Genomic DNA, 21,713 nt, shown 5'->3' with positions numbered 1-21,713 from the left:
CACGGACTTCGAACGTGATCAGATGATTTGGTGTCACTTGTAACATACATCTGTATGTGAGATTTCCGCACTACTAAACATCCCTAAGTCCACTGTTTCCGATGTAATAGTGAAGTAGAAATGGTGAAGGGACACGTACAGCACAAAAGCGTACAGACCGACCTCGTCTGTTGACTGACAGAGGTCGCTGACAGTCGAAGAGGCACGCACACACACACACACACACACACACACACACACACACCAAAAAGAATTTGCCACATGTGAAGTTGTCACAAAGATTGCAGATTTACAAATATGTTGTATGTTGTATTTGTACAATATGGTGATGTAGAAATTACGTAAGTGCTGGATATATTTTGGAATATTCGAAAAATACAATACTGCAACTTCTCAACAAAATCGCGCGGAATTCTCGACGGCAACAACACATCAAAAATACTTCGCCGCAGTGGAAGAATAAAAATGTAAAACGGACGATAATGTAAAGTGTGTCTTGAAAATCATATGAACAGCCACCTGATGATGAACTAGCCAGTTCGAAACCGGTAACGGCGCTATTTAAATAAATAAATAGCAGTATTAACAGTGGCTGGTTGCTGTCTTCTTCTTTGTAAGAATTAACCTACATCACACAGCCACGGTCTCATGATGTCAGGTTTAGACAAAATAGCATGAAATTAATGGTGTTCTGTCTCGGAAACCATTCAGAATAGGGCATACGTCGATCCGAAGTTTTTTGTTCAGAATCTCCAATACTATCAGCCCTCAAAGAATGCACCTTTCCTCCTGTCTTACCCTGTATAGTAACAGGTCTTCAGTGTGCCACCGAACACAGAAGCTAGACGGCAGCTAACTGGAGACATCTAGAGCGGTCGAACGAGTAGCGATTTCATTTTTTTTCGAGTGAATCGAGACGAAGCTCCGATTGCACCGACAGCCCAGTGAGGCGTTGAGTGTTTAGTTCAGGACGCAGCTGGTTCCGTAAAGTTTTGGGAATAATATTCGTACCACGATTTGGATCCACGGTTCACCGTCACCGTGAACTAGGATCCTTCCTTCAACTTTCTCTGCAACGAAGTGTGGCCTTTCTTCTACATCTTCATGATGATGATATTGTGGACTTCCCGGCTTCCCACATGAAAACAGCTATGTTCACTGGGCTGCAGGCACACTTTTCTGGTTTGGCGAACGCTCAGGCACCAAATCGCAGCTCATCTGACACATAGTCAGCACGGATTCAGAAAATATCGTTCTTGCAAAACACGACTAGCTCTAAATACTCATGAAGTAAGAAGTGCTATCGACAGGGGATGTCAAATTGATTCCATATTTTTATATTTCCATAAGGCTTTCGACACCGTTCCTCACAAGCGTCTTCTAACCAAACTGCATGCCTACGGAGTATCGCCTCAGTTGTGCGAGTGGATTTGTGATTTCCTGTCAGAAAGGTCACAGTTCGTAGTAACAGATGGAAAGTCATCGAGTAAAACAGAAGTAATATCCGGCGTTCCCCAAGGAAGCGCTTTAGGCCCTCTATTGTTCCTGATCTATATTAACAACATAGGAGACAATCTGAGTAGCCGTCTGCAGTCTTGTAAAGTCATCAGATGATCAAAAGACTTGTAAAATGATTTAAATAAGATATCTGTGTGGTGCGAAAAGTGGCAATTGACTCTGAATAAGGAAAAGTGTGAAGTTATTCACACGAGTACTCAAAGAAATCAGCTAAATTTTGATCACGTAATAAGTCACACAAATCTAAGGCCTGTAAATTCAACTAAATACTTAGGGATTACAATTACAAATAACGTAAATTGGAACGATCACGTAGATAATATTGTGGGTAGAGCAAACCAAAGACTGCGATTCATTGGCAGAACACTTAGAAGGTGCAACAGGTCTACTAAAGAGACTGCTTACACCACACTTGTCCGCCCTATTTTGGAGTATTGCTGTGCGGTGTGGGATCCGCGTCAGGTGGGACTGACGGATGACATCCAAAAAGTACAAAGAAGGGCAGCTCGTTTTGTATTATCGCGAAATAGGGGAGATAGTGTCACAGACATGATACGTGAATTGGAGTGGCAATCATTAAAACAAGGGCGTTTTTAGTTGCGACGGGATCTTCTCATGAAATTTCAATCACCAGTTTTCTCCTCTGATTCTGTTGGCACCCACCTACATTGGAAGAAATGATCATCACGATAAAATAAGAGAAATCAGGGCTCGCACAGAAAAATTTAAGTGCTCGTTTTTCCTGCGTGCCGTTCGAGAGTGGAACGGTAGAGAGACAGCTTGAAGGTGTGATTCTTGAGTTTCTCCCGGCGTACTTGATAATCAAAATATCCACGGGTGTGCTGCCGGTGTATAATGTCCAACGGGCACAATATTTCGGCCATTTACATGTCGCCATCATCAGGTGAACTGACGGACTGAGCTCGTGTGAACGTGCCGGCACGGAGATCCGTACGTTACGGCTGCTCAGAGGGAACTGGGTTCGGTCGCGGCGGCGGCAGATTTAAATACCCTCCGCCCGCGGCGCGCTCCCTCCGCCGTCCGCGCCCCGCGCCACGGTCGCGCGGTGGAACAGATTGAGACGGCGTCTGAGATGACGTCGGTGTGATGGCTCTGTCCGCCGTGGTCGTGACAACTATACGTTTGCTCGATTTACTCTTGATTAACCCAATCGCTGGTTCCCAAGCCTTGCTAAGATTATAGCCACAGTCACGGTTTATGAGGTCGTCATTATCTCGACGTCTGTACCAGAATCCTCGTGCGTTCATACTCCATAGCGTGATTTTCCGACAAACAATGTTCAGCGGCCGCCGACTTGCTCGGATACATCAGTCGAGTGTGCCTCTGGTGTTCACGGCATCGATCCTCGATGGTACGCATCGTCTGACCAATATACGACTTGCCACATTGACACGGAATCTGGTACACGCCGGCCTTCCTCAAACCGAGGTCATCTTTGGCGCTCCCCACCAGTGCACGAGTTTTATTCGGAGGACAAAACACAGTTCCGACCCGGTGTTTCTTCAGAATGCGGGCGATTTTCCCCGAGAGTGCGGCTGTACGGTCCGGTACCGCCTAGACTATATGGACTCCCGAAGGTTCACAAAGGGGGGGTACCATTACGCCCCATTGTCAGCAACATCAGGGCACCTACATATTTGTTGGCCAAATACCTGACGGGAATATTAAGTCCTTATGTGGGTAAATGCCCTCATCACATATGTAATTCCATGGATTTTGTTAAATGCCTTGATAACTTCAGGTTGGATGACTCAGATATCATGGTGAGTTTTGACGTCATTTCCTTGTTCACGAGGGTACCCCTGCGAGAGTCACTAGAATTGATTAGTCAGAAGTTTGACGAGAAGACCACTAACTTTTTAGGCCTGTCTTGACTTCCACGTATTTTCTTTTTAATGGAGAATACTATGAACAAACGGAGGGAGTCGCCATGGGTAGCCCACTCTCACCGGTGGTAGCGAATTTGTACATGGAGAACTTTGAGGAGGAAGCCCTGTCGTCATCCGAATGGAAACCTACTTGCTTTTTCCGTTACGTGGACGACACGTTCGTCATCTGGCCACATGGTATGGATAAACTCCTTGACTTCCTTACACATGTAAACTCCATACACCCCAACATCAAATTCACTATGGAGACTGAAACGGAGGGTAAATTACCTTTCCTTGACGTCTTGGTTAAGAGAAGGGCTGACGGCACCCTAGGTCATGGGGTGTATCGGAAGGCTACGCACACTGATCTGTATTTGCACGCAGACAGCTGCCACCACCCTTCACAGAGGAATGGGGTACTTAAAACTCTAGTACGTAGGGCGCGCACTACCTCTGACGCAGAGAGTCTACCCCAGGAATTGGAACATCTGAGAACTGTATTTCGAAAAAATGGGTACTCAGAGTGGCAGATTCAACGTGCTCTCAGCCCAACCACTACAGCACAACCTGTGGAGATGGATGAAATCACGAGGGAGGAGGTAGGCACTGCGTTTATTCCATATACATGCGCACTCTCGGGGAAAATCGCCCGCATTTTGAAGAAACACCGGGTCGGAACTGTGTTTTGTCCTCCGAATAAAACTCGTGCACTGGTGGGGAGCGCCAAAGACGACCTCCGTTTGAGGAAGGCCGGCGTGTACCAGATTCCGTGTCAATGTGGCAAGTCGTATATTGGTCAGACGATGCGTACCGTCGAGGATCGATGCCGTGAACACCAGAGGCACACTCGACTGATGTATCCGAGCAAGTCGGCGGTCGCTGAACATTGTTTGTCGGAAAATCACGCTATGGAGTATGAACGCACGAGGATTCTGGTACAGACGTCGAGATACTGGGACAGCGTTGTTAGAGAGGCCATCGAAATTCGCACCAATGACGACCTCATAAACCGTGACTGTGGCTATAATCTTAGCAAGGCTTGGGAACCAGCGGACAGAGCCATCACACCGGCGTCATCTCAGACGCTGTCTCAATCTGTTCCACCGCGCGACCGTGGCGCGGGGCGCGGACGGCGGAGGGAGCGCGCCGCGGGCGGAGGGTATTTAAATCTGCCGCCGCCGCGACCGAACCCAGTTCCCTCTGAGCAGCCATAGCGTACGGATCTCCGTGCCGGCACGTTCACAGGAGCTCAGTCCGTCAGTTCACCTGATGATGGCGACATGTATGATCGCCGAAATATTGTGCCCGTTGGACACTATACACCGGTAGCACACCCGTGGATATTTGGATTAGCTTGAAGGTGGTTCATTGAACCCTCTGCCAGGCACTTTATTGTGAATAGCAGAGTAATCACGTAGATGTAGACCTGAGCCACTAAATCTTACTCACAGAGAAAATGTCAAGGACTGTTTGGAAAAACGGGTGAAACGTAGCAGTCAGGATAACCGAAAACTTGACAACGCTACAGGATCTAATTATCAATTTCTGGCTCCAATTGGAGATAGAATACATGAAGGAACTTGTGGGTTCTCTGCATCGCCGAATTGAGACCATTTTCTAGGCTAGGGGCCGTGTTACATGTTATCAACGAGATGTCTCCTGGGTGTCTGGGGGTGACAGTATTTTGCGATTAGCTTACTGCTTGGCTCTCGTCGTGTAAAGTAAGTAACTTTACCATCTATGACTGATTGTGAGAGGTTGTTTCAGTAGCGTATCCAACGGTATTACCGAAGTAGTAACACTGATCCCGTCACATCACCGACGTTAAGCACTGCCGTGTTTGGCTAGTACTTGGATGGGTCGCTGTCGGAGTCTCCCGGGTGCTGCTGGCAAGCGGGGTGGACTCAACCCTTGTGAGGCCAATTCATGACCTACCTGATTGAGAAGCAGCGGCACCAGTCACGAAAATTACAACGGCCAGGAGGGCGGTATGCTCACCACGTGCCCATTAAAGATAGGTAGTTCGAGAACGAACGGGTGCAAAGGAACGGTTCACCAAGGCGAACGAAAAGACCGAGGAACGAATTCCAAGGAGCGATCGGTTCATAGTTCACTTCGGTCGAGGCGGTCTACTTATAGTTCCCGGGAACGAGGAACGATCAGTTCATAGTTCACTTCGGTCGCGGCGGTCTACTTGTAGTTCCCGGGAACGAAGAACGATCGGTTCATAGTTCACTAGTTCACTTCGGTCGCGGCGGTTACTTCGGCAGTTCTCGTTCCAGCCTCGGTCGTGTGCTCGTCTCAGTCTCGGTCTCCCTTGGCCGCACTCGTCGTTCTTCGCATGACCACCTGTCTCAGTTCCACTGCCGACTGCTCCTAGTTAGTTCAGTATCCAGTTGTTCGTTTCGTTCACTGCGCTCGCCCATTTGACATGTGTTCCAAACTGTTCTTGGACTTGGTTCTGGCTATTCAGCGTCCACGACCGGTAGTCAAAAAGTATTTTATAGTTATGTAAATTACATAAAATTAGGTTGTATCTATTAGGTACGTCTTTTCAGGTAACGATAGGGCATATCAGCTCACTTCATTATATCGATGAACAGCAGAAGACATACTTATAGCAAGGCAAGTTTTTTTGTTATTCATATATTTTTTGGTTTCATCGAATTGATTTAGCAGCTAACTTTCAATAATTTGCTTAATTTTTAGTGTAAGAAAATTCACATAAAACTATTTTCGTGTATCTTTCATATACAAAACATTACATTTAGCAAGGCTCTAATTATTTTTAAGTTTGGTTGTTTCCAATTTGCATTACCCGCTAGTTTGGTTTCTTTGAAAAAAAAAAATGAAAAAAAAGTGGGCTGTCGGTCATTTTGGCTCAGTAGGAAAAGCAGTGCCTCTTCATTTGAAAAGACATAGATTGCCATAAAATCGTATTTACTCATTATCTCAAATATTTGTTCAGAAGGAGCTTTCAAACCAAAAACTTTATCACTACGAACTTAATTATTATTATTATTGCTGCATTAACTTTAATAATGCAACATAAAAACCTAATTTTTACTAAGCGTGTGACGCAAGTATGAGAAAACCACATTTTATTTTATGCTTCCATAAAGTCTCTACTTCGCCTACAAACTCAGAGACAACGTGAAGTATACAGGGTGAGTCACCTAACATTACCGCTGGATATATTTCGTAAACCACATCAAATACTGACGAATCGATTCCACAGACCGAACGTGAGGAGAGGGGCTAGTGTAATTGGTTAATACAAACCATAAAAAAATTCACGGAAGTATGTTTTGTAACACAAACCTACGTTTTTTTTTAAATGGAACCCCGTTAGTTTTGTTAGCACATCTGAACATATAAACAAATACGTAATCAGTGCCGTTTGTTGCATTGTAAAATGTTAATTACACCCGGAGATATTGTAACCTAAAGTTGACGCTTGAGTACCACTCCTCCGCTGTTCGATCGTGTGTATCGGAGAGCACCGAATTACGTAGGGATCCAAAGTGAACGGTGATGGACCTTAGGTACAAAGAGACTGGAACAGCACATTACGTCCACATGCTAACACCTTTTTATTGGTCTTTTTCACTGACACACACGTACATTACCATGAGGGGGTGAGGTACACGTACACACGTGGTTTCCGTTTTCGGTTACGGAGTGGAATAGAGTGTGTCCCGACATGTCAGGCCAATAGATATGCAATGTGGTGGCCATCATTTGCTGCGCACAATTGCAATCTCTCGCGTAATGAATGTCGTACACGCCGCAGTACATCTGGTGTAATGTCGCCGCAGGCTGCCACAATACGTTGTTTCATATCCTCTGGGGTTGTAGGCACATCACGGTACACATTGTCCTTTAACGTACCCCACAGAAAGAAGTCAAGAGGTGTAAGATCAGGAGAACGGGCTGGCCAATTTATTCGTCCTCCACGTCCTATGAAACGCCCGTCGAACATCCTGTCAAGAGTCAGCTTAGTGTTAATTGCGGAATGTGCAGGTGCACCATCATGCTGATACCACATACGACGACGCGTTTCCAGTGGGACATTTTCGAGCAACGTTGGCAGGTCATTCTGTAGAAACGCGAAGTATGTTGCAGCTGTTTGGGCCCCTGCAATGAAGTGAGGACCAATGAGGTGGTCGCCAATGATTCCGCACCATACATTTACAGTCCACGGTCGCTGTCGCTCTACCTGTCTGAGCCAGCGAGGATTGTCCACGGACCAGTAATGCATGTTCCGTAGATTCACTGCCCCGTGGTTTGTGGAACCCGCTTCATCGGTAAACAGGTAGAACTGCAACGCATTCTCTGTTAATGCCCATTGACAGAACTGCACTCGATGATTAAAGTCATCACCATGTAATTGCTGATGTAGCGACACATGAAACGGGTGAAAGCGGTGACGATGCAGTATGCGCATGACACTACTTTGACTCAGTCCACCGGCTCTCGCAGCTGAACGTCGGAGGTTTCAAGCGTCAACTTTAGGTTACAATATCTCCGGATGTAATTAACATTTTACAATGCAACAAACGGCACTGATTACGTATTTGTTTATATGTTCAGATGTGCTAACAAAAACGTAGGTTTGTGTTAAAAAACATACTTCCGTGCATTTTTGTATGGTTTGTATTAAACTATTACCCTAGCCCGTCTCCTCATGTTCGGTCTGTTGAATCGGTTCGTCAGTATTTGGTGTGGTTTACGAAATATATCCAGCGGTAACGTTAGGTGGTGGTGGTGGTTAGTGTTTAACGTCCCATCGACAACGAGGTCATTAGAGACGGAGCGCAAGCTCGGGTTAGGGAAGGATTGGGAAGGAAATCGGCCGTGCCCTTTCAAAGGAACCATCACGGCATTTGCCTGAAACGATTTAGCGAAATCAGGGAAAACCTAAATCAGGATGGCCGGAGACGGGATTGAACCGTCGTCCTCCCGAATGCAGGTAACGTTAGGTGACACACCCTGTATATAGGGTGTAAACGATTATGGTTTACAGCGTAGCATAGCTATGTAGTGGAAGTCGAAACGAAGAATTTTATACCAGACACTTGTGGTCTGTTAAGTTGGGAAAGGGGCAGCAACAGGTTTACAAGACTACATTAGCTACAGCCCATGCGCGTCGCGTGAGATTTTCATGTTCTCTTCTCCAGCTCTCTACACATCGTCATCGATTGTTTCGCAACTGTTGCTTGCATTAACTTGTTGTTTCTTCACTGCCTAATTATTACATGTTTGTCTGTTTGTTGTATCTGCTCGCAACGGGCAACACATCGTCCGTAATTGGCGAGTAGTCTGTACTCGACGCCGGTTTTCCGTGCCCCACCCTATGTTATTTCCCTGCGATCAGCCACACAACGCTTCAGTTGGTTAAACTAGAGGCTCTGCAGAATCACAGAAATTTCTTCTAAAAGTGTGTGAGAATTCTGTAATGAATAAAAACTCTGTACTCCAGGGGGGAAGGCAAGTGCCCCCTCTTGGTGCCCTCCATCCTTGAGTCACCTACACTACTAGTTTTCAGTTTTTCATAAGAACCATATACCAAGCACAAATGAACGGCGAACGAGTAAAAATGAACAGTTCCCAAAAAAGAACGATCAGCAGTGAACTAGTTCCCAAGGATGAACGAGTTTGCCCATCTCTAGTGCCTATCCGTATGCCGATCGGTTAACGCCTAAGGTCTGAGGATGACACGGCGGGCGCACTGTACCGATGGGCCTTCAAGGTCTGTTCAGACGGTGTGTGTGTTTTTTTTTTGCTTTTATTTCATTACCGTAGTTTTCTATTTCATTTCATAATGATGATGACGGTGAAAGGAGGGAGAGGCTTAAACGCTGTGCCAAAACGCAAGCCTACGCCTATCGAAAAAACAAGGTCGCCGAAATTAATATCCTCAATATCAAATATCAGAAACGGGACACCATCAACAGCTTCTCTCCGTGAAGAAGATTTGGAATGGTAGCCAGGACATTCGTGTGAGACCTCGTCAGCATAAACTTCACCATCAGCCCTCCTCCTACCGCTGTCAACCAACATTCTCCACCGATATTTCATCCACAGTCACGATTACAGCCGGTTACCTCCGAGTCGAGTGGCGCAGCGTGAGAGGGCGTCAGTTCTCTCGGCTAAGGAACCGGTAATGTTCAGAGCGCAATACGTCGTGGAAGGTTGTACGCTACTGACCATTAAAATTGCTACACCACGAAGATGACGTGCTACAGATGCGAAATTTAACCGACAGGGAGAAGATGCTGTGATATGCAAATGACTAGCTTTTCAGAGCATTCACAAAAGGTTGGCGCCGGTGGCGACACCTATATGAGGAAAGTTTCCAACCGATTTCTCATACACAAACCGCAGTTGACCAGCGTTGCCTGATGAAACGTTGTTGTGATGCCTCGTCTAAGGAGGAGAAATGCGTACCATCACGTTCCCGACTTTGATGAAGGTCGGATTGTAGCCTATCGCGATTGCGGTTAATGGTATCGCGACATTGCTGCTCGCGTTGGTTGAGATCCAATGACTGTTTGCTGTTCGCGTTGGTCGACATCCAATGACTGCTAGCAGAATATGGAATCGGTGGGTTCAGGATGGTGATACGGAACGCCGTGCTGGATCCCAACGGCCTCGTATCACTAGCAGTCGAGATGACAGGCATCTTATCGGCATGGCTGTAACGGATGGTGCAGCCACGTCTCGATTCCTGAGTCAACAGATGGGGATGTTGGCAAGACAACAACCATCTGCACAAACAGTTCGACGACGTTTGCAGCAGCATAGACTATCAGCTCGGAGACGATGGCTGCGGTTACCCTTGACGCTGCATCACAGACAGGAGCGCCTCCGACGGTATACTCAAGGACGAAAGTGGGTGCTCGAGTAGGAGAACGTCATTTTTTCGGATGAATCCAGGTTCTGTTTACAGCATCATGATGGTAGCATCCGTGTTTGGCGACATCGCGGTGAACGCACATTGGAAGCATGTAATCGTCATCGCCATACTGGCGTATCATCCGGCGTGATGGTATGGGGTGCCATTGGTTATACGTCTCGGTCACCTCTTGCTTGCATTGACGACACTTTGAACAGTGGACGTTACATTTCAGATGTGTTACGACCCGTGGCTCTACCCTTCATTCGATCCCTGCAAATCCCTACATTTCAGCAGGATAATGCACGACCGCATGTTACAGGTCCTGTACGGGCCATTCTGGATATAGAAAATGTTCGACTGCTGCCCTGGCCAGCACATCCTCCAGATCTCTCACCAACTGAAAACGTCTGGTCAATGGTGGCCGAGCAACTGGCTCGTCACTGTACGCCAGTCACTACTCTTGAACTGTTGTATCGTGTTGGAGCTCATTTTGACTCAATGCCCAGGCGCATCAAGGCCGTTATTACGGCCAGAGGTGTTTGTTCTGGATACTGATTTCTCAGTATCTATGCACCCAAATTGCGTGAAAATGTAATCACATTTCAGTTCTAGTGTAATATATTTGTCGAATGAATACCCGTTTGCCATCTGCATTCCTTCTTGGTGTAGCAATTTTAATGGCCAGTAGTGTAGGAGAGGAATTAAAGAGAAGGAATTTGCAGTCCGTAATAGATGATAACTAAGATCATTTATTGAAGAATTCTGTTGACTAGCGAAGATGAAACTGATATTAGTGTCTAATTAGACAGAACGAAGAGTGACATTTAGGGAGAAGGAACTAGCAGAAAATGAAATGTACATAAATAATCTGCACATAGAACAGAATTATTTAAATATGAAGGTATCTCCGTACTAGTCACGAGAAAAGTAGCTAAGCAGTTAATCGTACTCACATTCCAGCACACATCTGGTACACACCGAAACACTTACGAAACAAAACAAGGAACGATTTAGAAGAATTCTGAGAAATGATGTCTATGCTTATGTCTGACAGGCTTTGATATTAGCTTAAAACATGTAGCTTGTATGAACTAAGGTGCCAAATTGCTGTTTGAGATTATGCTAAGAAATATACAAATATCTCACGAAATAAGCATCAACCGAAAAAATTACAAATACCGAAACTTGACTAGTTTGAAGGGGGAAACCAGATGGCGCTATGGTTGGCCCGCTAGATGACGCTGCCATAGGTCAAACGGATGTCAACTGCGTTTTTTAAAATGGGAACCCCCATTTTTATTACATATTCGTGTAGTACGTAAAGAAATATGAATGTTTTAGTTGGATCACTTTTTTCGCTTTGTTATAGATGGCGCAATAGAAGTCACAAACGTAAAATTACGTGGTGTCACGTAACATTCCGCCAGTGCGGACGGTATTTGCTTCGTGATACATTACCGGTGTTAAAATGGACCGTTTACCAATTGCGGAAAAGGTCGATATCGTGTTGATGTATGGCTATTGTGATCAAAATGCCCAACGGACGTGTGCTATGTATGCTGCTCGGTATCCTGGACGACATCATCCAAGTGTTCGGACCGTTCGCCAGATAGTTACGTTATTTAAGGAAACAGGAAGTGTTCAGCAACATGTGAAACGTCAACCGCGACCTGCAACAAATGATGATGCCCAAGTAGGTATTTTAGCTGCTGTCGCGGCTAATCCGCACATCAGTAGCTGACAAACTGCGCGAGAATCAGGAATCTCAAAAACGTCGGTGTTGAGAATGCTACATCAACATCGATTGCACCCGTGCCATATTTCTATGCACCAGGAATTGCATGGCGACGACTTTGAACGTCGTGTACAGCTCTGCCACTGGGCACGAGAGAAATTACGGGACGATGACAAATATTTTGCACGCGTTCTATTTAGAGACGAAGCGTCATTCACCAACAGCGGTAACGTAAACCGGCATAATATGCACTATTGGGCAACGGAAAATCCACGATGGCTGCAACAAGTGGAACATCAGCGACCTTGGCGGGTTAATGTATGGTGCGGCATCGTGAGAGGAAGGGTAATTGGCCCCCATTTTGTCGATGGCAATCTAAATGGTGCAATGTATGCTGATTTCCTACGTAATGCCCTACCGATGTTACTACAAGATGTTTCACTGCATGACAGAATGGCGATGTACTTTCAACATGTTGGATGTCCGGCACATAGCTCGCGTGCGGTTGAAGCGGTATTGAACAGCATATTTCATGACAGGTGGATTGGTCGTCGAAGCACCATTCCATGGCCCGCACGTTCACCGGATCTGACGTCCCCGGATTTCTTTCTGTGGGGAGAGTTGAAGGATATTTGCTATCGTGATCCACCGACAACGCCTGACAACATGCGCCAGCGCATTGTCAGTGCATGTGCGAACATTACGGAAGGCGAACTACTCGCTGTTGAGAGGAATGTCGTTACACCTATTGCCAAATGCATTGAGGTTGACGGACATCATTTTGAGCATTTATTGCATTAATGTGGTATTTACAGGTAATCACGCTGTAACAGCATGCGTTCTCAGAAATGGTAAATTCACAAAGGTACATGTATCCAATTGGAACAACCGAAATAAAATGTTCAAACGTGCCTACGTTCTGTATTTTAATTTAAAAAACCTACCTGTTACCAACTGTTCGTCTAAAATTGTGATCCATGTGTTTGTAACTATTACAGCACCATCTATCACAAAGCGAAAAAAGTGATCCAACTAAAACCTTCATATTTCTTTACGTACTACACGAATATGTAATAAAAATGGGGGTTTCTATTTAAAAAACGCAGTTGATATCTGTTTGACGTATGGCAACTTCATCCAGTGGGCCAACCATAGCGCCATCTGGTTGCTCCCTTCAAGATAGACGATTTTCGTTCTTTGTAGTTTTTTCGTTTGACGCTTATTTCGTGAGATATTTGGGCCTGTCACGATCAATGGACCACCCTGTATATTGTACAGTCACATTAATGTCGCCACCTGTCAGAAGCCCGAATTACCATCTTTTGCAGCGCAAGACATGCCGAACACCCCTATGGTCCCACAGATTCTCGTGTGGGTATGAATCTTGGGAGTACGGCGGCCAAGGGAGTACGGTAAACTCAACCAGATGCTCTTCGAACCACACGTGCACACTGCCAGCCGTGTGACACGTTACATTGGCATACTGGTAGAAGCCATCGTACGGGGGAAAATCAAATTGCTTTTAGGGGTGGAGATGGTCCTCACATTTGCCTCGGAGCCTGTAATGAATGGCGTCATTTTGTCATGCATGGTATGCTTTAAAAGCGGCTGCACTCGAATGTTCACAGATCTAGCCGTTTCGAAAATGCTTCCACCGTTGGCCCTAAAGCCAGTGATCATGCCTTTTCAGACGTCAGATAAAACGCTCTGTTTCTGCATTACGACAGCGTGAGGAGCCAGAAAAGAAGTTAGCGAATCCTTGTAATTCGTAAGTAGTTTTTAAATCACTCACTTGTTGCGGCTGCTGCTTCGGTACCTCTCTCATTGACCTCTATGAAAGCTTTGTGTATGACCTTGCTTACTAAAAGGTGTCGATCACCAATGCCAGACAAGTTCGCTCCGCCCGCATCGAACATGGAACCCATCCCGAGCTGGAATTTAAATTTGGAAGTCCAAATCAATCAACATGAAGACTTGGTTCAAGAAATTATTTACAAATCATTAAATCAGAATTTTCATGGCGGATACTAATATATTGCTTTGTGTCTTCAAAGAAATATGTTCCTTGATCTTGCACTATGTCAAGCAGCAAACGATGGAACGGAACGGTGAGTTGTGTTTGTCACATTGTGTGAGAGTATTTATGATAATTTATTAATTTAATGAAATGCAATTACATTCTTACGTGTTTATTTTATAAAAGAAATTTTTGCCTGCAAGCTGTTATTGAAAACTTACACAAAGCAAAACTTTCTAAAAAAAATTGTCTATGAAGTAACCATAGCTGGCATACATGAGTTACATAATACAGCTCAGAAAAATTGCCGTTTATGCCTGATGTGATTCTGACTTACAGTACAGACACACACACACACACACAGACAGTGGGATGGGGGAGAGAGAAAACAACGTAATGAGATATCTTTAAACGAATGATCTCAAGACAACATGGATTACCAATTATCCATTACAAAGCGCGAATCGCAATTCAGCATTTACCACGTGACATCGTGAAAGCCACGGATCAAGGTAGCGAGGCAGATGCAATACTTCGTGTCTTCTAGAAAGCACTTGACTCAGTACCACAACTACGTTTGTTATCTGAACTATGATGAAGTGGTTACCAAACGAAATTGTGACTGGACTGAGAATTTGTTGGTAGCGATGGCACAACATTTTATCTCGGAAGTAGGGTCATCGACGGATGTGGATGTAACTTCAGGCTTGCTCCAGAGGAGTGTGTTGTGATTCTTCCTGTTCCTATTTTATACAAATGTCCTGACAGACAATATCAATAGAGCAATCTTAGACTGCTTTGCATATGACGAAGTTGTCTGTAATGAAGTAGCGCCTGATGAAAGCTATACAAATATTCAGTTACAACTTAATACGAGTAAGATTTCGCAGGACTGCAAAGATTGGCAAGTAGCTTTAAATGTTCATAGATGTAAAAGTGTACTCTACACAATACGATAAAAAATGTAGTGTGCTATGGGTGCAGTATTAATGAGTCGCAATTGTAATCGGTCAATTACTTATAATATATGGGTGTCACAATATGTGGGCACATGAACGGAACGATCATACAGGCTCGGTGGTAGTTAAAGCGACTGATTGTTAGGACGCTAACCAATGCAACTCGTCAAGATTGCTTACAGATCACTCGTGTCGCTCTTAAGAGAATATTGCTGAAGTGTGCGAGATCCATAAAAAAACAGGACTAACAGTGGATTTTGAAGTATACAAACAAGGACAGAACGAATAGTCACCGCTTTGTTTGGTCCATAGGAGAGCGTCACGGAGATGCTGAAAACACGGAACTACCACAGTAAACCGAAGGAGGGTGGTGATGGCCGGCCGCGGTGGTCTAGCGGTTCTAGGCGCTTCAGTCTGGAACCGCGCGACTGCTACGGTCGCAGGTTCGAATCCTGCCTCGGGCATGGATGTGTGTAATGTCCTTAGGTTAGTTAGGTTTAAGTAGTTCTAAGTTCTAGGGGACTGATCACCACAGATGTTAAGTCCCATAGTGCTCAGAGCCATTTGAACCACTTTTGGTGGTGATGAGTTGGCTTCAACGTTACATCGTCAAAGTGTGTGATAATCTTAAAAATATGGAAATTATGGTAGGCATATCTCACCAGTAACCACAGTTCCGTGGATATGAAACTGATCATAAGGCTAGATTAAGTGGTTGACCATTCGACTATACGTACACCAACAAAAACGTGGGCGTACAGCAGCAGGATGATACCTTATCATTGCAGTTTCAGTCCGAGAGAATTACCGAGGGAGATGGCCTAATGGTAAAACGGGTCGTACTGGAAAGGATGGTGGTTGAAGTTCCCGTCCGAACATCAAATATACAAGGGGCGTTCAGTAAGTATGCAACATTTTTTTCTGAGACCAGGTTGGTTCTATTCAGGATTCCAATATAACATATTATTCGCCATTCTTTTGGCTACAAAACCCTATTTTTCAACAAAATCTCCAATGAATGCGACGCCCTTACGCCACCTTACCGGGAGCGCTATATCCCCATATGTTTCAGCTCTACTGGTCGAGGGTGGTACAAAACTTTTAGAAAGATTTTGTGACGTAAAGCCACAATTTGCATGAAGTGTTGTTCTAGAATTTTGTCTTACTCAATATAAAGTTTGAAAATGTTGAACTCACTGTTATCAGAGTCTCGTTTAAAGACTTGGAATAGTCCATTTTGAATTTCGGCAAATGCACTTCGACTTTCCTACTGGTCATTCTCTTCACAACTTGCATGGGATCAAATCTGTCAAGATTTCTCTCGAGGTCTTGCAAACCGTCCACTTTCTTTGGCAGCAATATCATCATATTCAGCCGACAACCCTGCAAAAGAAAATTTAAACTGATTAGGTTATTGCAAAATATATTTACGATATTTTTTTTATTTGTAACATGGTGAAAAAATAATTCGGAATTTAAAATTGAAGAACTGCTCCATTAATGTTATAAGAACATGCGTACAATGCTATGCAACTTACAATGCTAATGTAAGAAGGTAACTAGACCTTGCCCTACAGCCTCATCAAAATCGTTCTGGATGTACTGTAACATCATAAAACACTTAAAATATTGAAACACTAAAATAAGTGATGTTTCGGCCGTGTTGCAATGGTATTCCTCAGGACCCAGAGGACAGACGATGCAACACGGCGAACCGTCCCTTGTTTTAACGTTTTAATATTTTTAGTATTTTATAGGATGACGCGATAGTAGACTAAGGAAGATTTTAATGTGACTGACACCAGCCTTGAAAGCTGACCCATTTTTAACTTGAAGCAGTACTGTCCTTTGACATACTTACGGAACTTCTTATTATTTAAGTTAAATAATAAGTTTCACGAGTAGTACCTCTCATTCCTAAAGTTACGTGAAGAAATAAAACTCAAAGAATTATGAGTTACCTTGTAAGGAAGCATAAGAGCCTGCGAATTTAGTTCATTTACATCAGCATACGAGAAATAGTCCTCGACGAACATCATGTCAACATCTTCCGTCGTTCCGGACGGTAAATGGAAAGGTGCAGGCTTTGTTGTGTCCTCGGAAAATACCCTATGTCATTCACCCATAAAGTAAATCGCGTTGACGATCACCATGAGTGTTTAAGCATCCAAAGTGTCTGTGAAAGTGAACCAGCAGATGTAGAAAAGGGAAAAAGATTTTTACTTTTCTTATCATATACAGGATTACAAGAAAAGCTACATTGTTTATTTTACAAAATATAATGCATATGAAACGACTCTTACGAGATAAAAACGAAAAATAATTCCTACTTGTTATGTTCTCTCTCTGCCGCGTGACATTTTTACTCAAGATCTTAATTCTTCCCACATCACTGGTACTGCGGCGAAAAAGTCGTCGGGAGAGAACACTTCAATTGTAATACTGTGAAAGACAGTATATTTAACGTGTCCCACTTTGCAAGAATTGTAAGGATGCCGGATCAAGGACACTTAATTTCGCCATCTTCTGCGCAATTATCGTTTTGCGAACTTTGCATAGTCCTTCGTTTTGCGAACAGAGTTCGTCCTGTCTCCTTGTACGCCACAGAGGAAACGATTAGTGATGCTATGAAAATTTTGGAAGTGAGATGCATTTAGCAGGAGCGATTGTGGCGTTACATTTCGTATTTTAATACGTTCTACCTCAGTACAAGAAATACAACACTGCAGAGTATTTCAGTATAAGAAAAAAACTGAAGGCTTATTTAACTTAGAAGCTTTTTTATGCGAATCTGCGAAGTCAAGTGTGAGGTGGTATTGTTGTGGTTGTACTAGTGCATACCCCTGAGGTGCAAAATTAAAGTTCCCGTAATCTGAAAACGGAGTGAAGCTCCACATACGATCATGCGAATTTACTTTTGAGAGGTAATGAACAAGACGCGCAATCTGAACTGAACAGGGTAGGCCCACCTTAAAAGTTAATAGTAGAATAGGAAATAAACACGTCAGCTTCACGACACCAAATTTTAGTTAAGAGAGGCATCTAACTGGTGATTAAAAGTGTTCGCCTGTAGAAGATGTTATTTATTTTCCTTAATATGCATTCAAGTGGAAAAAAGTCCAACAAGATACCAATGAATGCTAAGTTAAAGAGACAATTATGTTTAATTCCGACCTTGGCACCAATTTTAGGATCGCGAAATGAATATTGCCAATGGTCAAGCGAAGAGCATGTCGGAAAGTGCCAATGAAAAGTGAACTCGGAAGAACAAATACTGTTCACAGATGCAAAGTGCATCCTACAAATCAAATAACTAAATGCGGTCATCAGTTACCGAAACGATTAACTCCACAACGTTTGCAAACACTGCACCCCTGAACTACTAAACGGAAAAGCACTGCTAGCCGAATCTCACCAAATAAACTTTCAGTGCTCGGCTGAAGAATGTAATAATTCCAATTCCAAAGAAAGCAGGAGGCAACAGGTTTGAAAATTACCGAACTACCAGTTTAATAAGTCACTGCTGCGAAACACTAAAATGAATCCTGTGCAGAAGAAACTGGTAGAAGCCGACCTCGGAAAGATCAGTTCGGATTCCGGAGAAATGTAGGAACACGCCGTGCAATTCTGACCCTACAACTTCTCAAAGAAGTTAGTTGAAGGAAAGGCAAAACTAACTATATAGCATTTGTAGACTTAGATAAAGCTTTTGACAATTTTGATTGAAACACCCTCTTTCAAATTCTGAAGGTGTCAGAGGTAAAATACAGGGGTGGAAAGGCTATTTACAATTTCTACAGAGAACAGAAGGCAGTTATAAGATTCGAGAGGCACGAAACAGAAGTAGTAGTTGAGAAGGGAGTGAGACAGGGTTGTACCCTATCCCCGATGTTATTCAATCTGTATATTGAGCAAGCAGTAACGGAAACAAAATAAAATTTGGAATAGGAATTAAAGTCCAGGGAGTAGAAATAAAAACTTTGAGGTTTCCTGGTGACATAGTAATCCTGTCAGAAACAGCCAAGGACTTGGAAGAGCAGTTGAACGGAATGGACAGTGTCTTGAAAGGAGGTTATAAGATGAACATCAACAAAATCAAAACGAGAATAATGGAATGTAGTCGAATTAAATCATGTGATACTGAAGGAATTAGATTAGGAAAGGAGACACTTAAACAAGTAGATGAATGTTGTTCTTTGGGAAGCAAATTATCTGATGACGGCTGAAGTACAGTGGATGTTAATGGCACGAAAAGAGTTTCTGAAGAAGAGAATTTTGCTATCATCGAAGTGTTATGAAGTATTTTGTGAAAGTATTTGTATGGAGTGTAGCCATGTATGGAAGTGAAACATGCATGATAAAACATTTACACAAGAAGAGAAAAAAAGCTTTTGAAATGTGGTGCCATAGAACAATTCTGAAGATCAAATGGGTAGATCACGTAACTAACGAGGAGGTACTGACTAGATTTGGGGAGAAGAGAAACTTTTGGTACAACCCGACTAAAAGAAGGGATCGGTTGGTAGTACATGTTCTGAGGCATCAAGGGATCACCAGTTTACTACTGGAGTGGAGCGTTGGGGGTAAAAGTCGTAGAGGGAGACCAAGAGATGAATACACTAAGCAGATTCAGGAGGATGCAGCTTGCAGTAGTTACTAAAACATGAAGAGGCTTGGACAGGGTAGAGTAGCATGGAGAGCTGCATCAAAGCAGTTTTTGGACTAAAGCCCACAAAAGTAACAACACTCGGCTGCGCGGGCACGGGCTGTGAGAAGCACTTAATGCCCTACTGGGCCCAGAATCACAAGAGCATTACATCTATCCTTCGTCAATATGACTGGTTCCTCGTTGAAACTTCCTGACAGATTAAAATTCTGTGCCGGACGGAGATCCGAACCCGGAACCTTCGCCTTTCAGTGGCAAATGCTCTACCGTCTGAGCTGTCCAACCACGACCCACGACGCACTCTGTGACGCTACAAACCCCCGTTACTAGATGAATATTTCTGGAATACAAGGATTGCTTTGTGGAGAGCGAGCGCGCCACATGGTGCGCGATTCGCGGAAGCGCGTGGTGCGCTCGTGCGAGACTTGCAACGGTCGGTGGGACGTCTCCGCCGCCGGGCGGCCACGTGGACCGCAGCTTGAGGCAATGTTTGGTTTTTCGCGCATTACACGTAAACTATTTAAGTATGATGGCAGAGTCGAATTACTCCACTGGGCCACATTGAGGTTGCGTTTTTCCCTGCACTGACCGAGTCGGAAGGATACGCGAAGCGGCCCCGAAGTAGTGGGCCAGAACTGAACTGAAAGGCAACAGCCAGGTCGTGGCCATGACTGCATCTGGGCGAGGGCGCCGGTTTTATCTGGAGATCGACCTGCAAGTGTTAGCGAATGTGACTGGATTCCAGCGCGACCTTTCTGTGCACCCCGTGCCGGGTGTTGTCACCATTTGCAAAGGTAGCTGCTAGCAACGTTGCTGTCAAAGGATTTTAGAGGCAGTTCCGTTATTAGAACAGTTACTGTAGAATGCAAATTGCAGTTTTGTCAAGACCGTTACTTGCTGAGATGTTGTAATACAGACATATACTTTCACTGAAAGTTGCTGTCCGCAGCTCGTGGTCTAGCGGCTAGCGTTGTGGCCTCTGTATCATGGGGTCCCGGGTTTGATTCCCGGCCGGGTTGGGGATTTTGTCTGGCCAGGAAATGGGTGTGTTGTCCTCATCATTTCGTCATCACCATCATCATTCGTGACGGTGGATAGATTGGATTGTGTAAAAATTGGAACTTTTAGTCAGGGAGAATCAATACGCAAAGGAGTGCTAAGGAATGACGGGATAAGGTTGAAGTTCTCTAAGCCTATAAATACAGTAATAAGGAATAGATCAGTAGGCAGTATAGTTGAAGAGAAATGGACATCTCTAAAAAGGTCTGTCACAGAAGTTGGGAAGGAAAACATAGGTACAAAGAAGGTAACTGTGAAGAAACCATGGGTAACAGAAGAAATACTTTAATTGACTGATGAAAGGAGGGAGTGCAAAAATGTTACGGGAAACTCAGGGATACAGAAATACACGTCGCTGAGGACTGAAAAAAAAACTGGAAGCGCAGAGAAGCTAAGACGAAACTGCTGCATGAGAAATATGATGTAATCGAAAAAGAAGTGATTGTGGAAGGACTGACTCACCACAGAGGAAAGCCAAACTAATCTTCGATGAAATTGAAAGCAAGGGTGGCAACATTAAGACTGCTATGGGAATTCTACTGTTTAATGTAGAGGAGAGAGCGGATAGTTGGAAAGAGTACACTCAAGGCCTCCATGAGGGGGAAGATTTGTCTGACGTCATAAAAGAAAAAAAAAGGATTCGATTTAGAAGAGATCCAGTATTAGAATCAGAATATAAGACAGCTTTGGGCGACATAAGATCAAATAAGACAGAAGGAAAGGATAACATCCAATCAGAATTTCTAAAATCATTGGGGGAAGTGGCAACAAAACGACTATTCACTTTGCTGTGTAGAATGTATGAGTCTGGCGACATACCATCTGACTTTCGGAAAAACATCATCCACCCAATTCCGAAGGCGGCAACAGCTGACAAGTGCGAGAATTATCGCACAATCAGCTTAACAGCTCATGCATCCAAGTTGCTTACAAGAATAATATACAGAAGAATGGAAAAGAAAATTG

The 21,713-nt window shown here is 44.1% G+C and overlaps 1 protein-coding gene across 1 annotated transcript in view; it reads right to left on the bottom strand.

Annotated features, from left to right (window-relative positions):
- The window catches only part of LOC126456635 (leukocyte elastase inhibitor-like), a 43,799-nt gene that overhangs the window by 615 nt on the left and 21,471 nt on the right, over nt 1–21,713 (bottom strand). Inside the window, exons 3-4 of the mRNA XM_050092379.1 lie at nt 20,278–20,400; nt 13,839–13,977 (exon numbers count right to left, since the gene is read on the bottom strand). Of these exons, the coding sequence (XP_049948336.1) occupies nt 13,839–13,977; nt 20,278–20,400 (262 nt within the window). The remainder of the gene's footprint in view (nt 1–13,838; nt 13,978–20,277; nt 20,401–21,713) is intronic.

This window comes from Schistocerca serialis, chromosome 2 (assembly GCF_023864345.2).
Source record: "Schistocerca serialis cubense isolate TAMUIC-IGC-003099 chromosome 2, iqSchSeri2.2, whole genome shotgun sequence".
Taxonomy (NCBI): Eukaryota; Metazoa; Arthropoda; class Insecta; order Orthoptera; family Acrididae; genus Schistocerca; species Schistocerca serialis.
This window is presented reverse-complemented; position numbering and strand designations above follow the sequence as displayed.